Here is a 24,291-nt window from a genome sequence, read left to right as displayed (position 1 = left end):
TTGCATCAGTTTATATCAGCAAATAAATGAGACCATTTTTAACATTTTGTTCAGAAGCTTACAAACAAAGCAAAAATTAATATTAAGTATTCAGTGTGTTTGGCAGTACTGGTTAGGTTAACATAATTACAAATACTTTTAATAAAAACTTAAGGATTTCTGATACATGTGTGTGTGTTAACAGCCTTGTGCTTTATTTTGTTTTATATTTTTTTTAACTTTATAACTTCTAGCATCTTATGAATCAATGTGGCAATAAAAAACATGCAATGGAAAACAGCACTAACTTTGTCAGCAAAAACTGGCTTTGTGGTAAAGGTGCAAATGATCCTGGAAAAGGGTGTTTATCCCAATACCATAAATTACAAGGAAAAATGTATTGGTTATCAATGCAAGAAGCTGCAAAACAGAGATGCAAAGACATTGTTGACATTCTGAAGAATTATGGAGGTGTGAACATTGAGGACAAATATTGAGTAACACCATTAGGGGTTACAGCTGAATGTGGTCACTGTGATGTGCTGGAGCATTTTAATCATAATGATATGTAGTCAGGAAAAGAGAAATTCACCTCTGCACTGACATACATCTTGCCTGAGTGGTGAGTTCTTTCAGGAAAAAAAGAGGAAATTAGCTAGAGGGAAAGGAAGCATACATTACTATTTCTGCTGGACTGGAGTGATGCTTACATGTTTCTTTAATGCATGTGAGAGGAGTGGCAGAGTTGAAAGCAATCCATTTCAGTCAAGGAGAGATTGCTATACGTGTTCTTGCCCTTCTGTGTATCTTTTTACTCCACTCCATCCCTCCTTCACTTGTATCTTTCCTTCCACATACAGAATTATATTGGTATTAATTAATGAAGTATGTTTGAAATATGTTGGTTTGAAAGTCCTCAGCTGTAATGCTTACAGTCAAAGCAGAGGCCGCTCAAGTGAGCATTTGAACTTGTATTTGTACACCTCTTATTTTGATTTTCAGTTTTATATTTGCCACAAAAAATATTCCGTGCTTTAGTAAAGTTTTAACTTAAATATATCTGAAAATAGGAGGAAAGTACTCTGGGTTTGTTTTTATAATGATCTGTAAATCACTTTGGATATAAATATAAGTTCTTTATCCTCCTTTGAGATGGAGATGTCAAGAGGCCTTAGCAGATGATCGTGTACCAGTATTGTTTCAAGCAGCTGGAGGACGTAGTCTAGACTGCATAGGTCTGCATTTGAAATATGGAGGAAGTGGCAATGTGCCTGGTGAGGCAAGACTGCTTCCCATACACAAAGTAGCCACTTTGTGGCTACTATGAGGGGCATTACCTGTGAGTATGAGCTTGGAATTCACATTTTCTCTAAGAAACAATGTGGCACAAGGTTACATCAAAGATGTCTATGGTAAACTTCCAAATGTATATTTATGTACATTTCTATTTCAGAAGTACCTGTGTTAGATTAGATTTAATTAACTTCTATTTTTAGCATGAACAAAGCAAAATGCAAAACACACTCCTTAGAATTAAGTGAAAACCACTGAAACAACTTAAACACATTTTATTTGACAGTGCTCAAAACTGATGTTTCTTTGTTTTGATCTTTTGTAAGATGTCTAGGTGGTGACTAAGAACATTGATGGGTGATGGTTATTTTCTTCCTGTAAGGAAGTTACACCTGCCTAGTTTTGTTGACTGTTTTTAGGAAGTATCTCATTGCAACCACATCCCAAACTTTAATCCAGAAAAGTGGGTCAAGCACTGTTAATTCTGCTGTAGACAGCCAGAACCAGTGTCTAGAGCTTGTCACTGAAAAGAGGTTGGATGTCAACACTCTCTTGTCTGAACACATAACTTCAAATACTTATGATGAAAGAAGAGACACTGCACTTTGTTGTGCTGTTTCTAATAATGAGATTCTTTGCACCAAAATATTGCTCAAATCAGGTACAAATCCAAACCAGGATCCTTTAAACTGTGTTCTCGTAGCAGTGAGAGCTGACAGCCATGGAATTTTAAAGCTATTCCTATCTTATGGAGCAGATGTCAACTGCTAATTTTGCTGCTTAATGACACGCATTTCCCCAGTGCATTTGGTATTCTTTGAATGGTGACATGATGCTGAGGCTGTCATGCTCAGTCATGGATATAATGTGGAGATGTGTTTGGATTTTATGTGTCAGGGTATCTTTGGAAATTCTTTTCTGTGGTCAGCTTCAGAGCTCAAGCCTATTCCCAGTTGGACTAGTTCTTCAATAAATAATAAACTAATAAATACATACCTTCCTTGCTTCTCTTCACTTTGCTCTTTTCATTAGCCAGATTTAAACACTCTGGTTTATAGTGTTGAATTAAGGTTAACATACTGTCAAAATCCTTTTTTGAAAACACCATAAAAATAAAATAGCCATTTCTTATTTTCCTCTCTGAAGTAGAGAAAATGATGTACATATCATGGTGATCTGGTTTTATATTTGCATTAATATATTAGAGATTTAGAAAGGAAATTTTAAGAAATCATGAGGAAGGATTATGGAATTTCTGTTCCTTTCCTAACTAGTGGAGTAAATGTATTTCCAAAGAAATATTTCTGCTGAACAAAACAATGCCACAGATTTATTTTTTTTTTTGCCTTCAAGTCTGTTTACATTAATTGAAGGTTCACAAAGTAAAGATGGAAGAAAATGGCTTTTAAAGTAACCTACCTACGTATCAATTTGACTGTTGAAGGCCATTGCTAGGACTTTGTTTAAATTGTCTTCTGTAATTACTTTAAAATGTTCTTTGGCATTTCTCTGCACAGATTTTGAAATTATGGCTTGATATGTTCTCTGTTTCAGTTCTGTGAGTTTATTGCTGTTCTGTGATTGAGATATTTAGCTGGAAAAGTGGCTTGTGTTTTTTGTAGATTACACAGATTATGTGCCTCTAAGTACAAGAATTGAATTTTTCATGGAAACACAGAAAAAATGAACAGAGATACCACAGACTGGACAAATATCTAACTTCCAATTAATTATGTTATGATTTATTATAGGAAATTTTAATTGCTTATGTCAGGTCACATTCATCCAAAGTGTTCTAGCATACCTTGTACATTAAAGATCATGGTTCTATGTAAAATTCTTCAAACATCTAAATTATTATTTTTAGGTATTTTTGCAAACTGTTTGCTCCCTGGTACACCTTTGGTGTGTGCATGTTTCAAAGCTTGGCAAAATTTAAGGGACTTTAGGTGGGCTCTTTTAAACAAAGAGTAGATTTTGATGGACAAACCAGGAAATCAAGTAGCATATCCTCTTGGTTAAGTATTGTTAACTAAAGTTAACTATTGGTTAACTTTCATTTTGGTTCCTACAGAGTTTTGGCAGATCAGTTCTTGAAAAGACTCACCCTCAGTCAAGCTGTCATGCACTGCACAGTACGTTTCTGCACATCTAGAGAAAAAAATCTGACAGAATAAATTTAAAGATATTTAATAAAAAATTTTTTGTGATTACTCCCTTTGTTTTTCTACCATCCCTTCCATCTTGAGGAAAGAAAAAATGCAGACCATCCCATCTAAGAAAAGATTTCAATTGGTGGATATCAGGATTACACAGAGTATAATTCATTTATCTAAACCCACAACTATCAAATGATTGTGTTGGAAGGGATCTCAAAGTTCCTCTAGTTCCACCCCCCCCCTACTATGGGTTGGGACATTTACCATTAGAGCAAGTGTCTCAAAACTGTCTCCAGCTTGGCCTTGAACACTGCCAGGGATGGGCAGCCACAACAATTCAGGGCATCCTGTTATTTCAGAGATATGCTGGTTATCACACACACACATATTCCCACAAACCAAAGCTCAGCTCCAGTATGCTTCTTCCCTGTCCTCTAAACTGACTCTCCATGTTCTTCAGAATTTCTCCTTATTTGCTGAATGTCATTGTTATATAAGACCTAACTTTTGAGTCAGAGATGTAAATCCCACTTCCCAAGGGAACTATATTGGTTTTTTGTGTGTCCTTCTTCATGACAGATTCACTGGAGCAAATGGAAAAAGTGAAAATTACTGGTCTGGGACATGAAGGTTTAACAGAAGGCTTATTTCCTCCTTCTGCTCTCTGTAGGGCTACTATTCATGCAGCTTTCTGAGACATAACTTCTGGAGTTTTTGCCAAAAATTTGACCAGGATGAAAAATAATTTAGTCACTTTTGAAAAATTTCTAGGCATCTGGCATCTGAGCCAGGCCCCTGACAGAAGGATGCTCCAGGTGACTGGTGACTGCAGGCATGGCTTGAGCACAGAGTGCCCAGTGAACCCAACACAGCTGACTGCAAGTCAAGGCTCCACTGGCCAATACCTCTTGGACATAACAGGATAAATGTATGCTTCCTAACCTGTAAACTGGTATTTTTCCTTGTTGAAATTCTTAATCAGAAATATGGGCCTTATCATAATAAATCTTAAATTGTGGTAATTTTAATTAATACAGTGATCACAACACAAGAATCTGGTAATTGCATATCTGATACAGTATACTGAACCAGCAAAGGAAACATGATCAAATAAGGCTTTAGACAGGAGATTTAAAATCCCTTCTGTGGCTAGAGCCAAATTCCATTAGTAATTTTAGTTCACAGGCAAAGGTTTATATTTAGGACCATACAAGCATCAGGCAGTAGTTACATTGCCTGCAGCATCAAAGCATTCAGATGTTGCACTGAGCATTGCCCCAAGTGTTTAAAATATCATGAACTAGTCCTTTGAATATCACTAGGTAAGCTAAAAAGACATGGTACTGGTTGTGCTTATCTTTTAATCAGTACAGCCAGGCCCTTTTTTTGTTTGGTTGCCTGTTATAGGAGATGAAGTTTGCTGATTTAAAGCTTTTCTGTCCTTCACCATGGAAGCTGTTTATTTATTGAAGACTTTTCCCACCCTCGCTTCCTTTCTCTTCCACCCCTCCACCTTTCTCAACACTAAGGCAAGTACAACATTACAAGAAAATATCTTTCATATTTTCAAGGCATCTGTGAACTGAATGGAGGGAGAGGCAAAACTTTATTTTAAATGAAATATGAGGTGAGATAGTCATGGAAAGGGAGATGTTTTCCCTAGGTCAGGTTTGTGGTACAGCTAGGAATTGAACACAGCTCTTTCCACTCCCATGTTTTGCAGCTAGACCATTTCATGCTGCTTCTATGGGCTTGTCTGTGTGGTGGTAGAAGCAGGAAATGTACCTGGGCCAGAGCTAGTGGTTGTGTGAAAAGACACAAAGGCTCCATCCCCAGCTGGAATAATAAATTGGTAGGGAAAAAACCTTTTTATTTTCCCTACTTGGACTGTGGTTGAACCCTTGCAACACTAGCATTTAATTTTCTTGACTATTTGGGTGTGTCTCACAGGCTGTTCCACCGCAACCCAATTCCATGGCATGCCCACCCCCGGGGGATGTTGTCTACAAGTAATTAAATGCCCTGGCACTGAATCAGGCATGCTGTGGGATAGCGACTCCTATCGATTTGGGGACAATGTTTGAAATCTGGGGTATAATTTGGTTTCTATTTCTCATAAAATCTGACACAAGCAGCTGCATCAGGCTGTGAGTTCTCCAAGGAGGCAGACATTCAACAGTGGTTACATCAGCCTTTAGCCTTTTCAGCACCTATGGGATGGACTGTGTAGCTGTGAGTGTTTTCAGAGCTCAGTGCAGGAGGGAGAAAACCACAGCCATAAGTCCTGTTTATGATGAGCTATTCCCTGTAGAAGCCATAATGTTGTGTGTGGGTCATCTATGAAGCTCCATGCACTGACTACCATCTAATTTTGGGAGCTGGCACAACAGAGCTTGTTCTGGGTATCAAGGCAGGGGTAAGGCTGAGGTGGGAGGTGTGCAGCAATTTTACTGCAGCAGTCTGTGTTCTGGCATGGGTTCCAAGTGCCTGAGCTGCCCTTTCTCAGACTATTGCCATCAGGACATGAGTCCTGGAAAAACACAGTCACAAAGTCACAGGCTCTTTCGTTTCTGCCTTGGGGTAAGGTAAAGGGATTTTTTGTGAGCCTTACTTGGGGCATAAAAAAGCCCTACTAAAATATCCATGGTTTGGCTATGGTTTGCATGGACATAAATTTGTTTTGACTTATCTCTGTAGAACGGGTCTTATCTCTTTTGTTTTTCCTTCACTTCCAGGGGCTGGAACATAAGTCTTATGAGGATTGGCTGGGGCGCTGGGCTTCTCCTGCAAAGCTACAAAAATACATTAGTGAATGGTTAGTAGTCATAAGAATGATATAACAGTTTAGCTCTGGTGACATGTTCAATGTATGTAATTTTCAAAATTCAAATTTTTAGTAGAAATCTCTACATCTAATTGGGCAAACACATTGCTATTTGTCCACATGTACAGTGCTTGGTAGATATTCCCCAAATTCCTGTTAACATTAATATGGGCTAACAAAAAATAAAACAAAATAAACCCTTGATGTAATTAAATACATTAGAGAATTTACCTGGTTAGTATTGCTGCTGTTATTTCCCTGTGAAGTATATGATTTGTTTATATTGCTGGCATCTCCTTTTAAAAAGAATCTTCATAAATACACACTGTTAAAAAAAGTGACAAAGGAAATGCTAAATATAGTAACTACCTGTTCTGCTCTCTATGTATAAAGAAATAGAGTGATTTTTAAAACTGAACGACAAACTGTAGATTTGGCTAAGTTACATGGGAGAATTGTCTGGAAGTCAGATGAAAGGATGTGAAATCCATGCAGTTTTCTTAACCACTTATAATTTAATAACTACCTGATATGGACACACATATTACAGAGTATTGCAAATACCAGCATAAATAATACATTGGTAAATTTTACCTATTTTATTATGCTTAATTTTTAAAAAAGTGGTAGGCTAACTTCATCCCACTGAAATTATCCTTCCAAACCTCACATTTTTTGTGCATTCAGCAACTCCTCTGTTACTTTCTTTTCAATACAGTGGCCTCTACTTCCTTTCCAAACCTGTTGAGCAATATTGAGATGTAATTCCAAACAGCTGCTGTAGTCACCCTATGTCTGTACATCAGTAACAAGTGAAACGATTTCTATATATAGTTTGTAAATCTGTTGGCAGTGTAAAGCAGACTGAGATTCTTCCTAAGGAGTAAGAGCAGCTATGTGAAAGCAAGAGCATTAAGACCATCCTTGTGTACAAAGCAGTTTATCTTTTTGGTGTGGCAGAAATGAGGAAATGGCCAGTCTGCAGAGATGTGAAGAAGCACTGGCTTTGGGCAAAACCCTGTCAGGAATAGTTTGTGCTGCCAAAGATAACCAGGTTCATCTAACGCTGTTAATACAGAACATGGCATTGTACTGACATGAGATGATTAAAAAGTATTGGCTGTGTAGGAAGAAAACTGAGAATGGGAATGACATTTATTCAATAAGACTTATTTTTCCCCAATGTCTTCCTTATTTTAGTGTGATTCAGGTAGGCAAAAAGAGCAATAAACCCCAAATCTGCTGCACCTTTGGCTGCATCCTCTCTGTATAATAAAGTAGACCACCAGGATCCATGAACAAAGGTGCCTTTGATATTTGAGCGGTGAGATTTCTTTCTTTTCATTAAGGGTTGAGAAATTTCTTAGTTCAGAAATGTTCTTATTTGCACGTATGTATTTTTACCCCCAGTCCTTCACTGCAGTCAGGTTTACCTGACTCCCCCTGACTCCCCTTCCAGGATGCATCCATACTTCCCATCAGCAGCATTGTCAAAGCCCATTCACTTCTTCACTCCCTCTTACTCTTCTGGCTTGATAGGTAAAACAACACAAACACCCCCACCACTACATTAGATTAGTGGTTGCTCTGTGGCTGTTGGTGTATGGTGCATAATTTTGTCCCCAGCAACTGATGAGAAAGCTGTTTTCAAAACTGATCTGAGCAATAAGGCAGCCCACATGCACTTATTTTTGAGTGAAAGCTGATTACTCTTTGTGATGGTCTGAGTTGTTAAACTACAGCCTGGACCTGGAATCTGCCCTCCTGGTGGCCTAGGGTGTGTTGCAGGGAATCTGTGGGAAAAAATCTGTCTTTGAGGTAGAATGCTGAATCTGATTCCTAAGCAAAAACTGATTTTGAATCAGGGTTATGTTTGCACTTACCCCACTTTGTGTTCCCCCAGCACGTGTGACAGAAAAGATCTTTTCCTTCTGTGTGACTCCCTGTTTACAGCATCACCCGGAGAGATAGAGTGAACAACAGAATCATCTGGCATTGAGAAAAACAGCTGAAAAATTGTTTCTTCAAATGCCTTCAGTGCATGCTTCATCCCATTTGCTCCGCTGATACCACTGTTAAATGTAGGTGATGACACATCCTTTTCAGGCACAGTACCGTGTGCACGATTTTCACAAGTTATGCGAGTCTCCCGAGGGAAAGAGCTGCAGCTTGTCCCATCAGTCTGCCTCGTGGTCTTGTGTACTTGCCAGGCTGCTTGACCCTGTGTGTCTCCAGGATGGTTTGAATTCTGCATTCAACCTGGGCCTGTACACACAGCATACAAAAACTGAGACATATATAGATATATATATGTATTGCTCTAGTAGGAGGGGGAGAGCAGACAGCGAGGAACAGAGGAGACGTGCAAGGAGGAGTAGGAAGGAGAGGTCAGCAAACAGGCTGTGGAGGTGGCTGAGAACAGTGAGGGGCTTGCAGGGAAAGCTGGAGCGGGGGCTTGCAGGACCAGGGATGGAGAAGGCAGCACAGCAGCAAAAAGGCATGAAGAGAGAACTCAGAGGCTGGTGCCTCAGGTTCTGCTTGAGTGGACAGCACGAGTTGGTTGAGGAATGAGGATTGCAAAAGTGGCAGTGGGAGGCAGGAGCAAGCTGCACTGCAGACAGGCAGCAGGAGACGTGGGGAAAGCCCAGCGTGCTGTGATGCATTGTTTTTAATGTGCTCTATGGCAATTGGAGCTGTTCCTGCAGCGTGGGACTGAGCTCAGTATGAGCCAACGCATCTGTCTGACAGGCTGTCCTCAGGAGCAGGGTCTGAAATAGCCACTGTCCTGCGCCTGAGGACAAGGTTGGACAGCCCTTTCTTGGCCTGTCTGTGGTTTTCCCTGCACTCAGATGAGTGGAAATATACATTTAACTGTGGACTTTGTTCTGCTAAGGGGCGAGCACCACCTGCCACATGTTGCTCATGGCCTTTAAGAAATTGAGCCAATGTGCCTCAAGTGTAGAAACATGAGAAGCAGAACAGAGTTCCCATAGCTGCTGATTGAAGTAGTTAACTGCTTGGAAAGGCAAAAAGGACACTTAGAAGGGTTTCCTCTGTAAAACCAAGACAATAATTGATCTTTCCTCAAGGTTATGAAAGATGGAAAGTCTTCTCTGAAATCTAGCTGCTGAAAGCCAGGAACTCTGGCTGCCAAGGTCTACAATGATAGAGTGAATCCTCCTCCTATAAAATGGATGCTTCCAGTTCTCATTTTCTCTCAGCTCAGGTTCTGAAGTGAACAAAGCTTTTAATAATTCTGTTGAATGAGAGGTGAGTTTTCATGCCTGTTGGTGAAATGGTTAATTCCCTGCATACAGGATTTCAGCAGGGCATTAGGGATAAGAGTTTGGGTTTTCTGTTAGGAGTTGGCAAAGCACTTCATCAAATCATCACAAAGATCTTTTAGGTCATCAAGTTCACATGTTAACCTAACACTGCTGAGACCACAACTAAACTGTGTTCCTAAATGCCACATCTACACATATTTTCAATACATGCAGGGATGGTGACTCAGTTATGGACACCTGTTCCAATACTTAAAAACCCCTTCCATGAAGAGATTTTTCCTAATGTCTAATTGTAGGATGCATCCTGAACAGCAGTCAATGTAGCCACTATAAATCTGCCCTCCTGTACTACATATGGTTCATACTCTACTCACTGCCTCCTGTGATGGAAGGAAGTTAGTTCCCTGTGCCACCTCACTAGCACACAATGGACTCTTCCTAAACTGTTTATAATGGTGTTATTGAGAACACAGCCAGGGAGATAGAACACTTTGCTCAGACTTCTGGGTTTTTTGCTTGTTTGTTTTTTGTTTTTTTTTTTTTTCAAAAATCAAAGTATGTGTAGTGCCTGAGAAAGGAGACTATGAAACAGGAACAAATGTTTGAAGTAAGAATGTTAATAACAAGAAAACACAATCACTTCTGTCTGCTCTGAGTTCCTCTAGGAAGTTAGAACCTATGATATGGAATGTTGTAAGGGTGGGAAGTTTCAGCCATGGCTGATGCCCACTGTAGTGGAAATGCTTGCATAATGCCAAATACTGCCAGAAAGGGAATCCAAAATTCCAAATTAGTGGGTACTTTCATGACAATTAAGATAATTGATAGCTTTACTATGCTGAAGAACAGGGGCAAAATAAAATGCTGAAAGGCTTTTAATGCGTGTGTGATCTTTCCCATGGAATGAAAAAGAGTAAAGGTTCTAAGTAAAGATTCTGAGCACTCATGTGTCTAGGATCAAAGTATATGATTACAGATCTATGGACTGTGTTTCAGTGCTCATCAGGAGGCAACAACAAATTTTCTGACCTCTCAGTACTTGTCTTAACAGTTTTAGCATCTTTTTTTTCCTCTGTGTGTAATTTGCCATATGCTACAGCCTTATTATTTTTATTAAAATTGTCCTAGAAAGCATTCATGGCTCTTCACTTTGGCCATTCCCCTGTAGAGAATAGGTTCTAAAGTGCCACAAGTGCCATATAGGATCAAGAAGGGACACAAACCTCTCATAACCTCACAACCTCACCTGACTGACAATTTTCCCCCTGCTTCAGGGGAGAAATGTACAAGAAATTACCTTGTCCATCATTAGTAATGTCTTTTTCTTATCTCATGGCTAGAATGGACATCATTGGCATTTTGTGTAGAAAAAATATCACCAGTGTGGAGAGTAGCATTGAAGGTAATATTCATGTTATTTATTATTCCTTTAGAATATTATTTTAAAAATGAAAAATACATGCTGTTTTTTTAAAGTTTCTTTGAGTTTGGAAAATTTGGTTTATACATAGAAAACTTCGAATAGACAATTCAGGTATCTTGTATAATGGGCTCTCAGCTCAGGAAAATTGAAAAACTTACAAATTTTGTTGTACCTGACAAAAAAAGGAAGAACAAAAAGCTGACCTTTTTTCTGGGAAACAGTATATTTGACTAGATTTATTTTTTAACAACATATTTTTGCTTTTAATATTGTACACATCAGTGTTGTACATATCTACATTGTACTAATAAAATATAGCATATTTAGAAAAGCATTTCAGTTTCAATCAGCATTTTCCAACAGAAAATCTGTTCAGTTCACATTTCCCAAATCCATCCAAAAAATATTTGCAACAAAATGTTGTCAGCAAAAATGCACTCAAGAAATATAACTTTGTTGTGCTGCTTCTCTGGCTAATTCCAATGATAACAATGTGAACTTTTGTCCTAGACATATTAAAGAAATAAAATTACTTGGAGTGCAGCTATATACAGATAATTAAAGCCTATGCCAGCTCTACCAAAAAGCATTGATAATGCTGAATTAAAAGAAAAAAGGAACTTATTATATTTTCCTAGTCTTTCAGAAGATTCGTTTCAGAATTTGGCCCAGGCTTCATTCTGCAAGGGCAGCTGAGAGAGTGAACAGAACTCCTATGGATGTCCTGACCTGTCTATGTGTACTTGGCCCATCATGGGACTGAATACCATGAAGGTATAAGGTTGAAGGTAACACTTGTAACTCCATAAGCCAAGCATCTGCCTCCTTTTTATTTTATCCAAGATTCTGTCAATGTAAATGAGCTGTAAATATTTATTTTATATTAAGGTGTAGAATATTCTTATATCTGCTTTATTAATGTATTTTGTAGGTTAGGAAAGACTAAGGTTATAAGCTTTCATACCATTTCTTGATCAAGATGACTGCATGAAGTTCATATAGACAAATTATCAAAGAAAAAATATAATTTCTTTGAGCATGATTTTCATAAAGATTTGATAATCTCATCTCTCTACTGTCAGTAAAGCTGTATGCATAATAATGAAACTAAATGAGCAATTTGGCTAAACAACATACCTCAGTTCAGGTGTCGAATCCATACTGACAAAAGAGATGATGTCAGAAAAGAACAATACTTCAGATTATGTTTACTTACATTTCTATTAAATATTGGCTTGACTGTCTAAAACACACTGTGTGTTATCATTTGAGGTTGATACATGTTGTTCTAGATGTGTTCCTACTTCCATGCACCAAAACCTTCTCTCTTCCTTTGCCCCCGCCCCTCACAACACAGGTTGGCAGCTATTGGTGGCCATCATGTTTCAGAAGATGTTGCTAGTTCATCATCATTCACTGCTAGATAGAAAAAAAGAAAAACCCACATCAGAAAAACAAACAATAAACAGCACAAAGTTTACACTTTCTTTTTTTAAGTCTTCTTGCTGAAGGATGCCTGTCAACAAAAATAAAATCAGAATAATTTATAATCTATTAGAAGAAACTATAATATAGCTATACATTTAGAATAAAGACTTGAAGGCTCTCTCCAGGTGCACATCAGTCAGTGGCAGTGAGCAACAGCCATTAAAAGAATAGCCACTACAGGCTTTCAGTTGCTCGGCCTGTCAGAAGTGATGAAGGAGCAGCCCCCCTGCCCACCCAGGGCTTGTTACCCTTAAATCTCTGGGTGACTGTCCTTTTCCTCCAGCAGAGCACAGTTCTCCATGTGAAAAAAAAAATCTCACCGGTGCTCCAAATGGACATGAATAGCTGATTCGCACTCTGATAGTCCTAGAAAAAATAAGGGAATGAATAAAAAATTAAATGGTGTGATTTGTTACAAGCAATGTGTGACACTGCGGGAGCAGTGCTCCCCACAGCTGCTGGCATGCTGGCCTCCTCCCCTTGGCTGCCTTTCCGCTGATCCCAACCTCCTGCAAACACCTTGGTGGGATAACAGCATTCCACCAGAAAACTGTGAGAGGAAGTCCACTGAACAACGGCAAGGGTGTTTTATTTCCAGCCCTGTGACAACTCAGGATTAAATGGATTTTCATTGTTCTTTCCTTGCTGCAATTTGGACTTGATGCCAGTGTAAGTGCACCCGGGGTTTTATTTGGTGCCGCCCCCCCGTCTGCGAGGCTGGTATTCTCCCACTAGCTGCCTGCTCTAAATATGGCCATGGCCAGTGTGTCAATAATCCCCCTCTTTAAGGGACTTGCAAACATTAGTGTTGGGACATTCTTGCTGTTCAGATGTCTAGCTGACGTCTGATGCTTAAAACGGAGCATGCTTTCATCCCTTCATGCATTGTCGTAAGCCCCGATGATTACTCTTAAAAGGGTGCCTCTGGCTATGCAGGGAAACAGTTGCTGACCACACGAGACAGCCTGCTTGCTTCAGCCTTCTTGAATGCCTGGTCACTGTAGCTTTGTACCAGCCTGACCAAGCAGGACCATGTCTACCTTTGGGTATAGAAGAGAGCTGAGTAAATATGAAGACATTGATGAAGATGAGCTCCTGGCTTCTCTCACTGAAGAGGAGCTGAAAGAGCTGGAGCGGGAGCTAGAGGACATAGAGCCCGACCGTAACCTTCCAGTGGGGCAGCGGCAGAAGAGCCTGACAGAGAAAACACCAACAGGGACTTTCAGCAGGGAAGCACTGATGGCCTACTGGGAGAGGGAGACCAAGAAACTCCTAGAAAAAGAGAGGTTGGGTGCATGCGAGAAGGTAAGATGCTGAGGCATTTGCTGTTTCCTATAGGTATTTGGTTTTATTCTGCATTGGCATGATCTCACTGACTGATTTAATTTCTTTCAGTTTCTTGTAGCATTTTTAAAAACATTGTTAGGCATACCTCTGTGCCTGCTAAAGTGCTGAGTATTTGCTCAGAGGATGTTTATTCTCTCTGAAAGTACCTTAAGTGCTCTGTTCAGAACAGAAGAAAGTGCTACAAAAACTATCATTAGTGATTAAAATAGGGAAAAAATTAAAGGGCATGTTAGAAATTATTAATAGCTAGAGATGTGGTCTTTTGGATAGCATTCGATTTTTTAAGAAAGCTACGCAAAATGCCTTTCCTTAAAAACCAGCCAGTATTGACTGCTGAGAAACATGTAAGGAAGATAATTTTGAATACATGTTATGTCAGAAGTTGAGTAAGCGGATGCCAGGCTTTGTGCTCGCTGGAAGAAAGCATCTTGTATTGCAGTCAGCAGCTTGTGTTGCTTTGTTCCTGCTGAGGATCCTTGGCATGGTTCAGGAGTCTTCTGGCAACTGTAGTCAGAGGGCAGCTGTACATTATTTAAAAAGTGGCCTGGGATACAATCATCAGTCAAACCATTTAACTGCATTCTCAAAAAAACAACCAATACTTTTTGTTAGGCAACTCATCCCCAAAAATAAAAATGTTAGTAATAAAAGCCATTTCCTGAACTGCAAACAAGCAGTACAGCTGGGCAGGAGTGAAGGTCTGAGTCTTGGCAAGCAGTGAGCACACTCAGACTCAGCTGATATCCATGTTGGCACTCCTAATTCTTGCTAAAAGAGTATGTGAGACTGAGCCCAACCAAAAAGCAACTTCTATCTTCATGATGGCTCCATGTAATTTCAAAACAAAGTGGGGACTTGGGGATTTTTAAGCACTGCTTCATACCAAGCTTTTACTGTGTTTATAGGGACACGTTTTCCCATGTTTAAGCAGAAAGTAATACAACAGAGGCAAAGACAGCAAAACTGAACTCAGAACCTCTAACAGCCTTGATGCAGGAGCTTATTTAATTTACAAGGAAATAATTGCAGTTTATACATTAGATAAAATATCTTCCTAGAGGAAAGTCAGAGAGATTAAATTGCCCTGCAATATGCAGGATGTTTTTACGTGTAAGTATTTTCTCTTGTTCATGAATGGTGGTATAAGGTCTTTGCAGGCAAGAGCACAGACCAGTAGCTGTCATCAGACCATTAGTATCAGCTTGCAGACATAGACTTCACTCCCTGTTTGTCAGTCCTAGAGAGTAAATGGCAAGATTAATGTTTATTTCCAGCTTAGCCTGGAACTTGAAACCTGGGCACTTCTAAAAAACTGCTGAACAGGTCTACTTCAGTATCTCATACAATGGCAGGATCTTTCTTTTTCTTTTGTTTTTCCATGTATATACAGCATTAATGGGTACTGGCTAAAACTCCAAGTCCTGGCAAAAGACTATACTTTTTGATCTGAGAAAAAACTTCCAAAATGCAAGTTGATATGCTGATATAGAGGTCACAAAGACTCTCTCCACTGATGGCAATGAGAAAGGTCCTTGAAAACAATATTCTTCTTGCTTTCAACTGTCTAGAAATTATGCACCTTTATCTAAGATGGCTATTCACGCTTGTTCTATAGTTAGTGGTGACAGATCAGCTGGTGCAAAAGGCAAACAACTTGCAGATAGCCTTTTAGGGTTAATAACTTGTCCTCCCAAGATATTTACCTCTGCATTGACTCTCTTAGTCCTGACTTTTCATCATACTACTCCCACAAAGTAAGGTGAAGCCCTACAGGTTGCCTGCATCAGTCTTGTACCACAGTGCTGCTACAGTAAGAATATGTCTCTGTATTCAATTTCAAAATTATAATGCAGATTGTTATGACACCAGATGATGTACATGACAGGCAACTAAATTCTGCCTTTGACCTCAGAAATGCCACTCAAAAAAAAAGTAGGTTTTTATTAATTTAACATCACTAAACATATCAAGAGTGAATTTAAAGGCACCTCCTTCTGCTCATCTGTAGTATATATTCCTCAAGATATAAAACCAAAGGCATGAAGACAGGGTTTTGGATACCTGGTGTTTTCAAGTCTTAAAGCCCTACACATATATAGAAGATACAGATATAAATCTTAATCCCATAATAAACCTATAGGTAGCACAGTATCTCTCAGCATAAGTGCCTTGCTGCAGGAGAAGCAATAGGACTGAGTCCTACAAGATCTCTGTGTGCAGGACAATGCAGTCAGACCCTGCAAGACCCCAAGATACTGAATGCTCAGGAACATCAGGCAGAAACAACTCCATGTCCTGTTTCATTAAGAGTCACAGTTCTGCAAACATTACAATTAGCATTTTTTTTGCATATTTCGCAGCACCGAATTCTGCTGAAAACTGTGAGACAGTACTCTGCATTTTAACAGTTCTCTATTTTCAGAGCCAGATAACTAAGCAAACCTAAAACTGCACAGGTTGTCTAAAAATAGGCTGTCCTGTTAGCAACACTTCTGTTTTCCAGAAACAGAATCACTCTGTCTCTGCAGAGTGTACTCACTTTGGAAAATACAATCTAGTATTTTACAGAGATTAAAACATAAGTACTGCTAAAGTAGTGCATACAGAACAATTATAATTCATCCAAAGTTTTATGAACATTTATAACTGTAAAAAAAATGCGTACTATAGTTTTTCCGGTAGACAAAACATGACATGGAAGGCCTTTTGAGCAAGAAGTTTAAGGCTGGTTGTAGATTCTGGGTTCTGTCACACCCCATAGATCCCCATTGCACAACTGGAGTCCTCCATGGGGAGATGTGAAGATGATTTCCTGCTCCTCTGCATAGAGTTCTCTTTTGCCACCATAATTGCTAAAGGCAGCAAGCAGAGCTTTGGGGCATGGTTCCAAATTTTCCTTCCAAGTACCCACCAAGCACACAAGAAGAACCTTGTGTTTCAGAAGAGCAGTGCATTTTCTCTGTAGACAGTAACAATGTGTGGTACGGTGTTGACCTGCGACAGCTGGTGGTGAGCACCACCTTAGCTCCTGACAAACACAAAGAAATTCAGGGGTTATTGACATGTGGTTACATCTTACCTGTGGGAATGCATCTCAATCCTTTCTTCACAAATAATTTATTAGCATGTGCAGCCCATGCAGTACATCCAAAGTATTTTTGACATGACTTCTGTAATTCTGTACTGTTTTTGCATGCTGGTATACAAGACTACACATGCAGACATTATTTGTATTTTAAAGCATGACAACCATTAATTTTTTAGACATGCTAACATATGCAAGGGAGTCTGAGATGTCTAATTGTCATGTTTGTTGCTCATGTTCATTCTGAAATTGTTGTCTTATGTTTCTGCTGTCAAGGATACAAATTATATCCCCTTCTAGACATGCCAACACATAGAAAACCTGAAGTATGTCCTTGTCATAATACCTTATATCAAGTTTTCTCTTGGCAGAAATCACTGACATTGGTAAAGTGTTTACAATTTATGCTAAGCACTATCTAAAGTATGTACAAGAAATAATGTTAAAAAGGTATTAGATGAAACCTTTTCTGTTCTCCTGACTGTATCTGTTTGTTTTTAGATTTCAATGTTAATTTATATGGTGTCAATATAATATTTCCTGTGCTAAAAGGCAGCAGTTACATTACTTCAATCATGTTTAATACCCACAACTACGTTCCTGTTCAGGATTCTGAGCAAGAAGAGGACAATTCAGAAGAACTTCAAGAAGAATGCTTCACAGAAAGCAATAGTGAAGTGTCCGAGGAGGCATATACTGAAGAGGATGATGAAGAAGATGAAGAGGAAGATGAAGATGAAGATGAGAGTGATGAGAATGAGGAAGAACAAAATGCTGCAGCTGGCAGGCATTCTGACCATGTCAGACACAAAAAGTGTAATGGTGCAAAGGACAATGAAAGCTTCCTCAATGGCCATGATGGAAAAGACAGTGATAATCGGAGCTTAAAAAGTAGTGCCATCCACCCTTGTGGAAATCCAACAGTTATTGAAGATGCTTTGGAAAAAGTTAGGAGCAATGACCCTGAGACCACAGAGGTCAATCTGAACAACATTGAAAACATCACTTCACAGATGCTTATACAATTTTCCCAAGCCCTGAGGGACAACACAGTGGTTAAGTCATTCAGCTTGGCTAACACCCATGCTGATGACAATGTGGCAATAGCTATTGCTGGTATGTTAAAGGTTAATCAGCATATAACTAGTCTGAATATTGAGTCAAATTTTGTCACAGGCAAAGGCGTGCTGGCCATCATGAGAGCTTTGCAGCATAACAAGGTTCTAACAGAGCTGCGGTTCCACAATCAAAGGCACATCATGGGCAGCCAGGTGGAAATGGACATAGTCAAACTGTTGAAAGAGAACACCACTCTGGTAAAGCTGGGGTATCACTTTGACCTCGCTGGCCCAAGAATGAGCATGACAAGTATCCTGACAAGAAATATGGATAAACAAAGGCAAAAGCGTATGCAGGAGCAGCGGCAACAAGAGTCAGGTTGTGACGGAGCTATCAATCCAAAGACCAAAGTTTTGCAGAAGGGGACACCTCGGTCCTCACCTTATGTGTCACCTAAAAGCTCACCATGGTCTTCCCCAAAGCTCCCTAAGAAAGCACTGCCAGTGAAATGTCAGCCTTCAGCACCTGCACCCCCACCTCCCCTTCCCCCCTCGCCCCCACCTCCCCCTCCTCCTCCCCCTCCTCCAGTTATTCCAGAGAAGAAGGCACCTACCAGGAATATAGCTGAAGTCATCAAACAGCAAGAAAGCTCAAAAAAAGCCTTACACGATGGACAGAAAAAGAAAAAAGGCAAAAAAAGCAGGAAACATGAGAATAGCATATTGAAAGAAATTAAAGATTCTTTAAAATCGGTCTCAGACAGAAAATCAGAGGAAGGTTCACGACCCTCCACCCGGCCATCCACCCCACAAAGGTCTCTCCATGACAACCTTATGGAAGCAATTCGGGCAAGCAGCATAAAGCAATTAAGGCGGGTAAGTAAGAGATCCTAGTTGAGTAATTGATTGTGGTCCAAATGTAGCACAAGCTCAGTTAATTTTAGTACACACATTTAGTTAAAAAAAAAAAATCTTAGAAATGTGAACATAATAAAGCACTTGGGAGGAGGCTATCCTCTGATTAGGCATTTCTCAGTGCAGTGATTTCTGTCTGACTGTGATTTTGACAGAAAGTGGGGTACTTTCCCAGCCTCAGTCTTGTTATGGGAGATGATGTGTAGCACAGAGCTCTTGGCAGTGTATGTCTGCCAGGAATTTCAGGTATTTTTCCATCTAGACTGTAGAGAAAATGTAATGAATGCCCTTCCCTTCCCTGTTTCATAGGTGGAGGTACCAGAAGCGCTTCGGTGAAAGCCTGGATGGCAGAAGAAGCAGAGCAGTATTCGAGGGGAGGCTGCTTGTCCTTCCACTGGTGGTAACATAGACTGTCTAGAAAGCTGCTTCCAAAATACACTCTTAGATTCAAGCCATTTCTCTTTTATTTCAAAGAAATAAACCTGCTAAATACTAAATAATGCTTTAAGGATCCATTTGCATTGTAATCTGTAAATATGGAAATAATTTTCTTTTTTATTTAATGAGATTTATATGGAGAAGTTGTTGCTTATTTGGATATTCTTGTCAATATCTCATTGCACATAACTGGACAAGTTCTTTACACTGAGATGTAATAGTTTACCAGCCTGTGGTTTCTTTTTTTTCCTTTTTTTTTTTTTTTTCCATGAATTTACAATAAATGTGGTTTGAAGCTTCCAAGCAGATGCATAGTCCTGGATTTCTGTGAGTGAAAACCCACCAGATTCTTGCATCAAGTTCATGAGCAGTCAGGAAGTCTCCTGGAAAAGAACCTGAGATCTTTCTCAGCTGCACCTGAGCATATGTGGAGGACAGTTCCTGAGCCCATATGTTTGTGCAGTTTCATATTTGTATTGGAAAAAATGGTTTATAACGCCATTAAAACTAAGCTATGAGTTGTGTCAGGTCACCAGTATGGCACACCAGGTACTGAACCTTGGCCTAAACAACTGGAAGATGAACAGAGCTGTAGTTCACCTTGACTTACAGGCTGATAGTTAATGTCAATATTTTAAGGATGCAGCAGAGTTGTTCAAGTGAGATCCCTTCAGTACAAGTCCTGTCTTTATTCAGAACTAACCCCACTGCAGACATCCAGTCAGACAGAGAAACTTGAAAAGCAGCTACCAACCAGGTGGAAAAAGGCTTTCCTCTGGTATCAGTTGAACAACAAGCAGGGTGTGAACTGTCAATATGATACAGTGGAAGCAGAGCCAACGTCACTTGGAGATGCACAACTGGAGATATCACATCACAGGCAATGGCACGAATAGCCCTTCTTCATGTACCACTAGACACCTCCCTCTGTCAAATTAGTTATGGTTCTGGGTGCCTCAGCTAGTGTGAAGGCAGTGATAACATGAAGAAAACTGACTAGTGGCCAAAATGTTGAAAGGCAAGAAGAGAGATATGTCCAGAAGCACTACCAAGTGTTAATTAGTTTACTCATTGCAACTATAAATAACAGAATTAGTATTTCTTTTCTATAAAGCCACATCAAAGATAATTACTTAGGGTTACCCAGCAGTGCCACTGAAAAAAAATATGTGTAAGCTTGTACCTACAAATATGAATGAGACAGATTTTCCCAGAAATAGGAACAAATCACTGGAGGGAAATTAAGCCTAACAGAGGGGGGAGGAGGGGGATCTTTGAATGAATTGTCAGGAATGTTACTGCCATGGCAAGAAAACAGTGAAGACACCTTTTTCTTTTGTAAGCAAAAGCAATTTGTAACTAACTGAAACACTTTGCAACAATTTTCTTCTTGCTCAGGATCACAACTACTCATGAGTATTTCTAGATCCAGTATTACAGTATGATTGGTCTTTAGCTGCCTTTAAAATTGCCTAGGCATTCCATAGCATAAAAATTGACCTATGGTCAGTCTCCCATGATGAAATGGAAGCTGAGGTTTGGGATTTTCTGAGGATGAAAGCAATACTGGAATGCAGACCACATTCAGAAGTAGACCTGTGGCCCCAGACCTTGCACATGGAAGCTTGAGAAGGATAAGTAAGATCTTGGATGTCTAATGAAATGGCAAAAGCAGCTAAGAAACTGCAAGGGAAAATAAATGGCAATGAGGGAACTCAGGGAAAGCACAATGGAGAGGATTTGGACAAAACAAGTAAACATTTTTTTCTTAATAATACCATACATTTGAGAAAAGAAGTAGAGTGATAAGTGAGGAAACTGTATGAGAGGTGGAAAATTATATAGAAAAAGGAGATTATAAAGAAGAAAATGAATATTGAAAAGTGACAGACGAGAGAAGAAAAAAATGTGAAAGGAGAAAAAACCTAGGAAAAAAGGAAAAGGGTAGAATTTATTAGATGGGTTGGTAAGAGCTGCTGGAATTACCCTTTTGCAGGAAAGGATGATGGGCACAGCTCCTATTAAGCTTGTCCAGAGCTACTGCCAGTGGTGGCTGTCAAGTGGCCATCAGCCCTCTCAGGGTGGCCCTGCCTGCGGGGCTGCACAGCCCAGAAGCAGCAGCCACGTGCGGTTATCGAAGCTCCTGTGGTACACTCCTCTCCAAGTGCCAAGTCCTGTGCGTTAGCCAAGGTCTAATCTGGGCAATCACCTTCTGCCTACATAAATTTCACAGTAGTTTCCCTTGGAGGCATTTCAAGGCATGGTTCCTATTTGCAGAGCCACAAGACACCCTCAAAGGTTTTGATGCCCCACTGAAAGGAAATCCAGTCCCCTTCCCTCTGGGGTGCCTGCTCTGCTGCCATGGTGCTGAGCTCCCTCAGAAGTGTCCAAGAAGCAATCTCTTCTCCATTCAAACAGACAAGGAAGCACCCTACAACAGATCATCCCAATTGCTCTGGGACCTTCTGTGTTGTCTTCCTGCACAGTAATACAGTTTAGTAGGAACAAGGAGGTGCCAAAATGTGTTTCTGTCTTGGAAACAGGCACCTCTGGGGCCCAGGTCCTGCCTGTAAGCTCAGTTTGCTTCTTTTTGCTCACAAGGAGACAACTGATTTCTGCTGAAGGCCTGACTACCCCTTGTTTGACCTGCAGGAAAGGTGTCCTGGAGTCAGCTCCTGCACGTCCTATGCTATGCTCCCATCAGAGTTGGACAGGGGAGCCCCAGGATGCAGGTATGCTCCTCATTTGGACTCATGAGGCTCCTGCAGTGGGTGGCCACCCATTTTCTCTGAAAGACCAGTCAGAGAAACAAACACAGCAAAATCCACCATCCACATGTTCCATGTGTAACAGGACAATTCAGCACTGCGAGGCCGCACCTCGACTCCTGCGCGCCTCACGGCAAGAAGGACATTGAGGGGCTGGGGCAAGTCCAGAGAAGGACAACAGAGCTGGTGAAGAGTCTGGGGAGTCATACCAGGAGTGTCTGAGGGAGCTGGGTGTGCTCAGCCCGACAAGGTAGACCTTGTTGCTCTCTGTAACTACCTGACAGAAGGCTGTAACCAGGTGGGGGTCAGTCTCCTCTCCCAGACAAAAAGTGACAGAACAAGAGGAAATGCCCTCAAATTTCACCAGGGGATGTTCAGATTGGTTACTAAAAACTTTTTCTTCAGCAAAATGTTTCAAGTAATAGAATAGGCTGCCCAAGGAAGTGGTGGAAATGTCCCTGGAAGAGTTCACAAAATGTGTAGGTGTGGTGCTTAGAGTCATGGTTTAGAGGTGAATCTGGCAGTGCTGGATTAAGAGTTAGACTCAATGATTTTAGAGGGTCTTTTTCCAACTTTTTATGATTCTGTGCTTCTATAAAAGAGTTGAAAGAACTAGAAATGCTAGAGCCTGACTGCTACCTGTAAATCCAGTATGCGGCCCTTTAGGTCATGCCTGGGCACCTAGGAAAGTGGCTGAAATTATAGAAAGAAAAGGAGCTCATAAAAGAGCAAGAAATTTTATTTTCACATCTTCTGGAAATTTTGCTGCCTCCTTCTGAGTTCCCCATTGATCTTCTGAACAGGGACCCACCTTGCTAGGGCTTGGATGAGCAGAGGTGATTCCTTCCCACCAAACAGGGCAGGTAGCCATGGGGAGCTCCTGCCAGGTGAAGCCACATCCATTTCTGGAGGCCAATTCTGTGCTGCACACAAGTGGGGAGCCAGAAGAGCTGGTGTGGGACAGTCCCTGCATGGCTGGGTGGGAGAATGGATGTCGTGAGGGGCTGTGAGCAGTGGGAAGCTGTAGCCAAGGCCTCTCCCTTGCCCACACGGTAGCACAACACAGTTATGGCTCTGGCAGAGCAGAGCCAAAGCTGTGAGAATTGCAGACTTCCACACCACCACTCGTACATCTTTCTCAGAAGCCCATCAGTTCAGTGGAACTAATGATTAAGGCAGAGCAGCTCCACACCCAAAATAGAGAGGGCTTGTCTGCAGGCTGTTTAGAGCACGACCCGAATGACCACCATGAGTTAGCCACCAAGAGGGTACTTGCAATGCCTGGATGTAAGGGGAGAGGTGGCTCCAAACACTATTTTCACAGGTGCGGCCCAAGTGAAACAGCATCTGGAAGGGTGTGTACAATTTCAGTAACTAACAGCCAGGAAAAATTGTTTTGAATTGGAAGCGAGACAAAAAATGGCTGGGATAACTGGGGAACTGAAGAGGCTGTCCTGTGGGAGAGATGAGAACAGGTGGTGGGATCAATCTAGCCAAACAAAGGCTCAAAGGGATTTCAGCTCATGTCTATAAATACTGCAACGTGGAAAGAGCTGCGGGACATAGTTAGCAGTAGGAAAAAAACCCCAGAAACCATGCACGACTGCATTTGGATCAGAAATTAGAAGACATACCCAAACTCTTAGAAAAAGAAGGTGCTTGGAACAGCCTTCCTGTTAAAAAGGAATGGACAAATTCTTATTGTTAAAATAATGCAAGAAGCTTATGAAAATAGTAGTATGGTTTGGTGTTTTCAGAAGCAGAGACCTGAAACTGGTAACACAGAAGCTCTGCCATTATTAAATTAATGCTCTTAGATGTGATAACTCCACAGGATCTGCAAACTGGAATAGTACTGAAAGTTGTAAAAATCTCCTACAATTTGTAGTAAGATGCTCTATTTTCAAATCCATGCAATCAAGATGTAACTTTAGACAAAGACTATCACATAGAAACCAAAGTCTTCTGCTAGATTCTGGCTTAATACCATCCACACTTGATGCCAGCAGGAAACTAATAATTTACTAGAGGGAGTAGAATTTTTTTAACATATTGACAAGACCAGCACTGCATGTAGACTCTCTGGTTATGAGAGATCCATTTGTCCAATGCTGCACTTATGACAGAATTAATTTTTAGATTAATTCCTCAAAAGTTATAAAACAAGTTTACTTTGACTTGGCAGTTAAATTATTTGATTTTGAATTTTAAGTTCTTAAATAGGATA

At 40.3% G+C, this 24,291-nt stretch overlaps 2 protein-coding genes across 2 annotated transcripts; both read left to right on the top strand.

Moving 5' to 3' along the window:
* The first annotated feature begins 1,324 nt into the window (after nt 1–1,324).
* Nucleotides 1,325–12,879, top strand: ASB15 (ankyrin repeat and SOCS box containing 15). Its single transcript, XM_085569744.1, is given in 5 exon segments — nt 1,325–1,391; nt 1,655–2,038; nt 2,041–2,079; nt 2,082–2,116; nt 2,119–12,879. Coding segments are annotated over 5 exon segments (711 nt in total). The 3' UTR covers nt 2,305–12,879.
* A 96-nt stretch (nt 12,880–12,975) lies between these two features.
* On the top strand, nt 12,976–24,076 carry LMOD2 (leiomodin 2). The gene is made up of 3 exons (XM_031503705.3): nt 12,976–13,758; nt 17,494–18,819; nt 19,168–24,076. Exons 1-3 carry the CDS (start codon nt 13,486–13,488, stop codon nt 19,192–19,194), a joined length of 1,626 nt encoding a protein of 541 aa, XP_031359565.2. The 5' UTR covers nt 12,976–13,485; the 3' UTR covers nt 19,195–24,076.
* The last annotated feature ends 215 nt before the right edge of the window (nt 24,077–24,291 follow it).

Source organism: Lonchura striata, chromosome 1A (genome assembly GCF_050655825.1).
Source record: "Lonchura striata isolate lonStrDom1 chromosome 1A, ASM5065582v1, whole genome shotgun sequence".
NCBI lineage: Eukaryota > Metazoa > Chordata > Aves > Passeriformes > Estrildidae > Lonchura > Lonchura striata.
Note: the sequence above shows the minus strand (reverse complement) of the source record. Positions and strands in the feature narration are given on the sequence as shown.

Bases quoted from the DNA above. Each gene is read 5' to 3' on its own strand.
- LMOD2 (XM_031503705.3), top strand. From the start codon at position 13,486: ATGTCTACCTTTGGGTATAGAAGAGAGCTGAGTAAATATGAAGACATT. The intron at 13,759-17,493 runs GTAAGATGCTGA...GTTCCTGTTCAG, and splicing joins GGTTGGGTGCATGCGAGAAG to GATTCTGAGCAAGAAGAGGA. The intron at 18,820-19,167 runs GTAAGTAAGAGA...CCTGTTTCATAG, and splicing joins GCATAAAGCAATTAAGGCGG to GTGGAGGTACCAGAAGCGCT.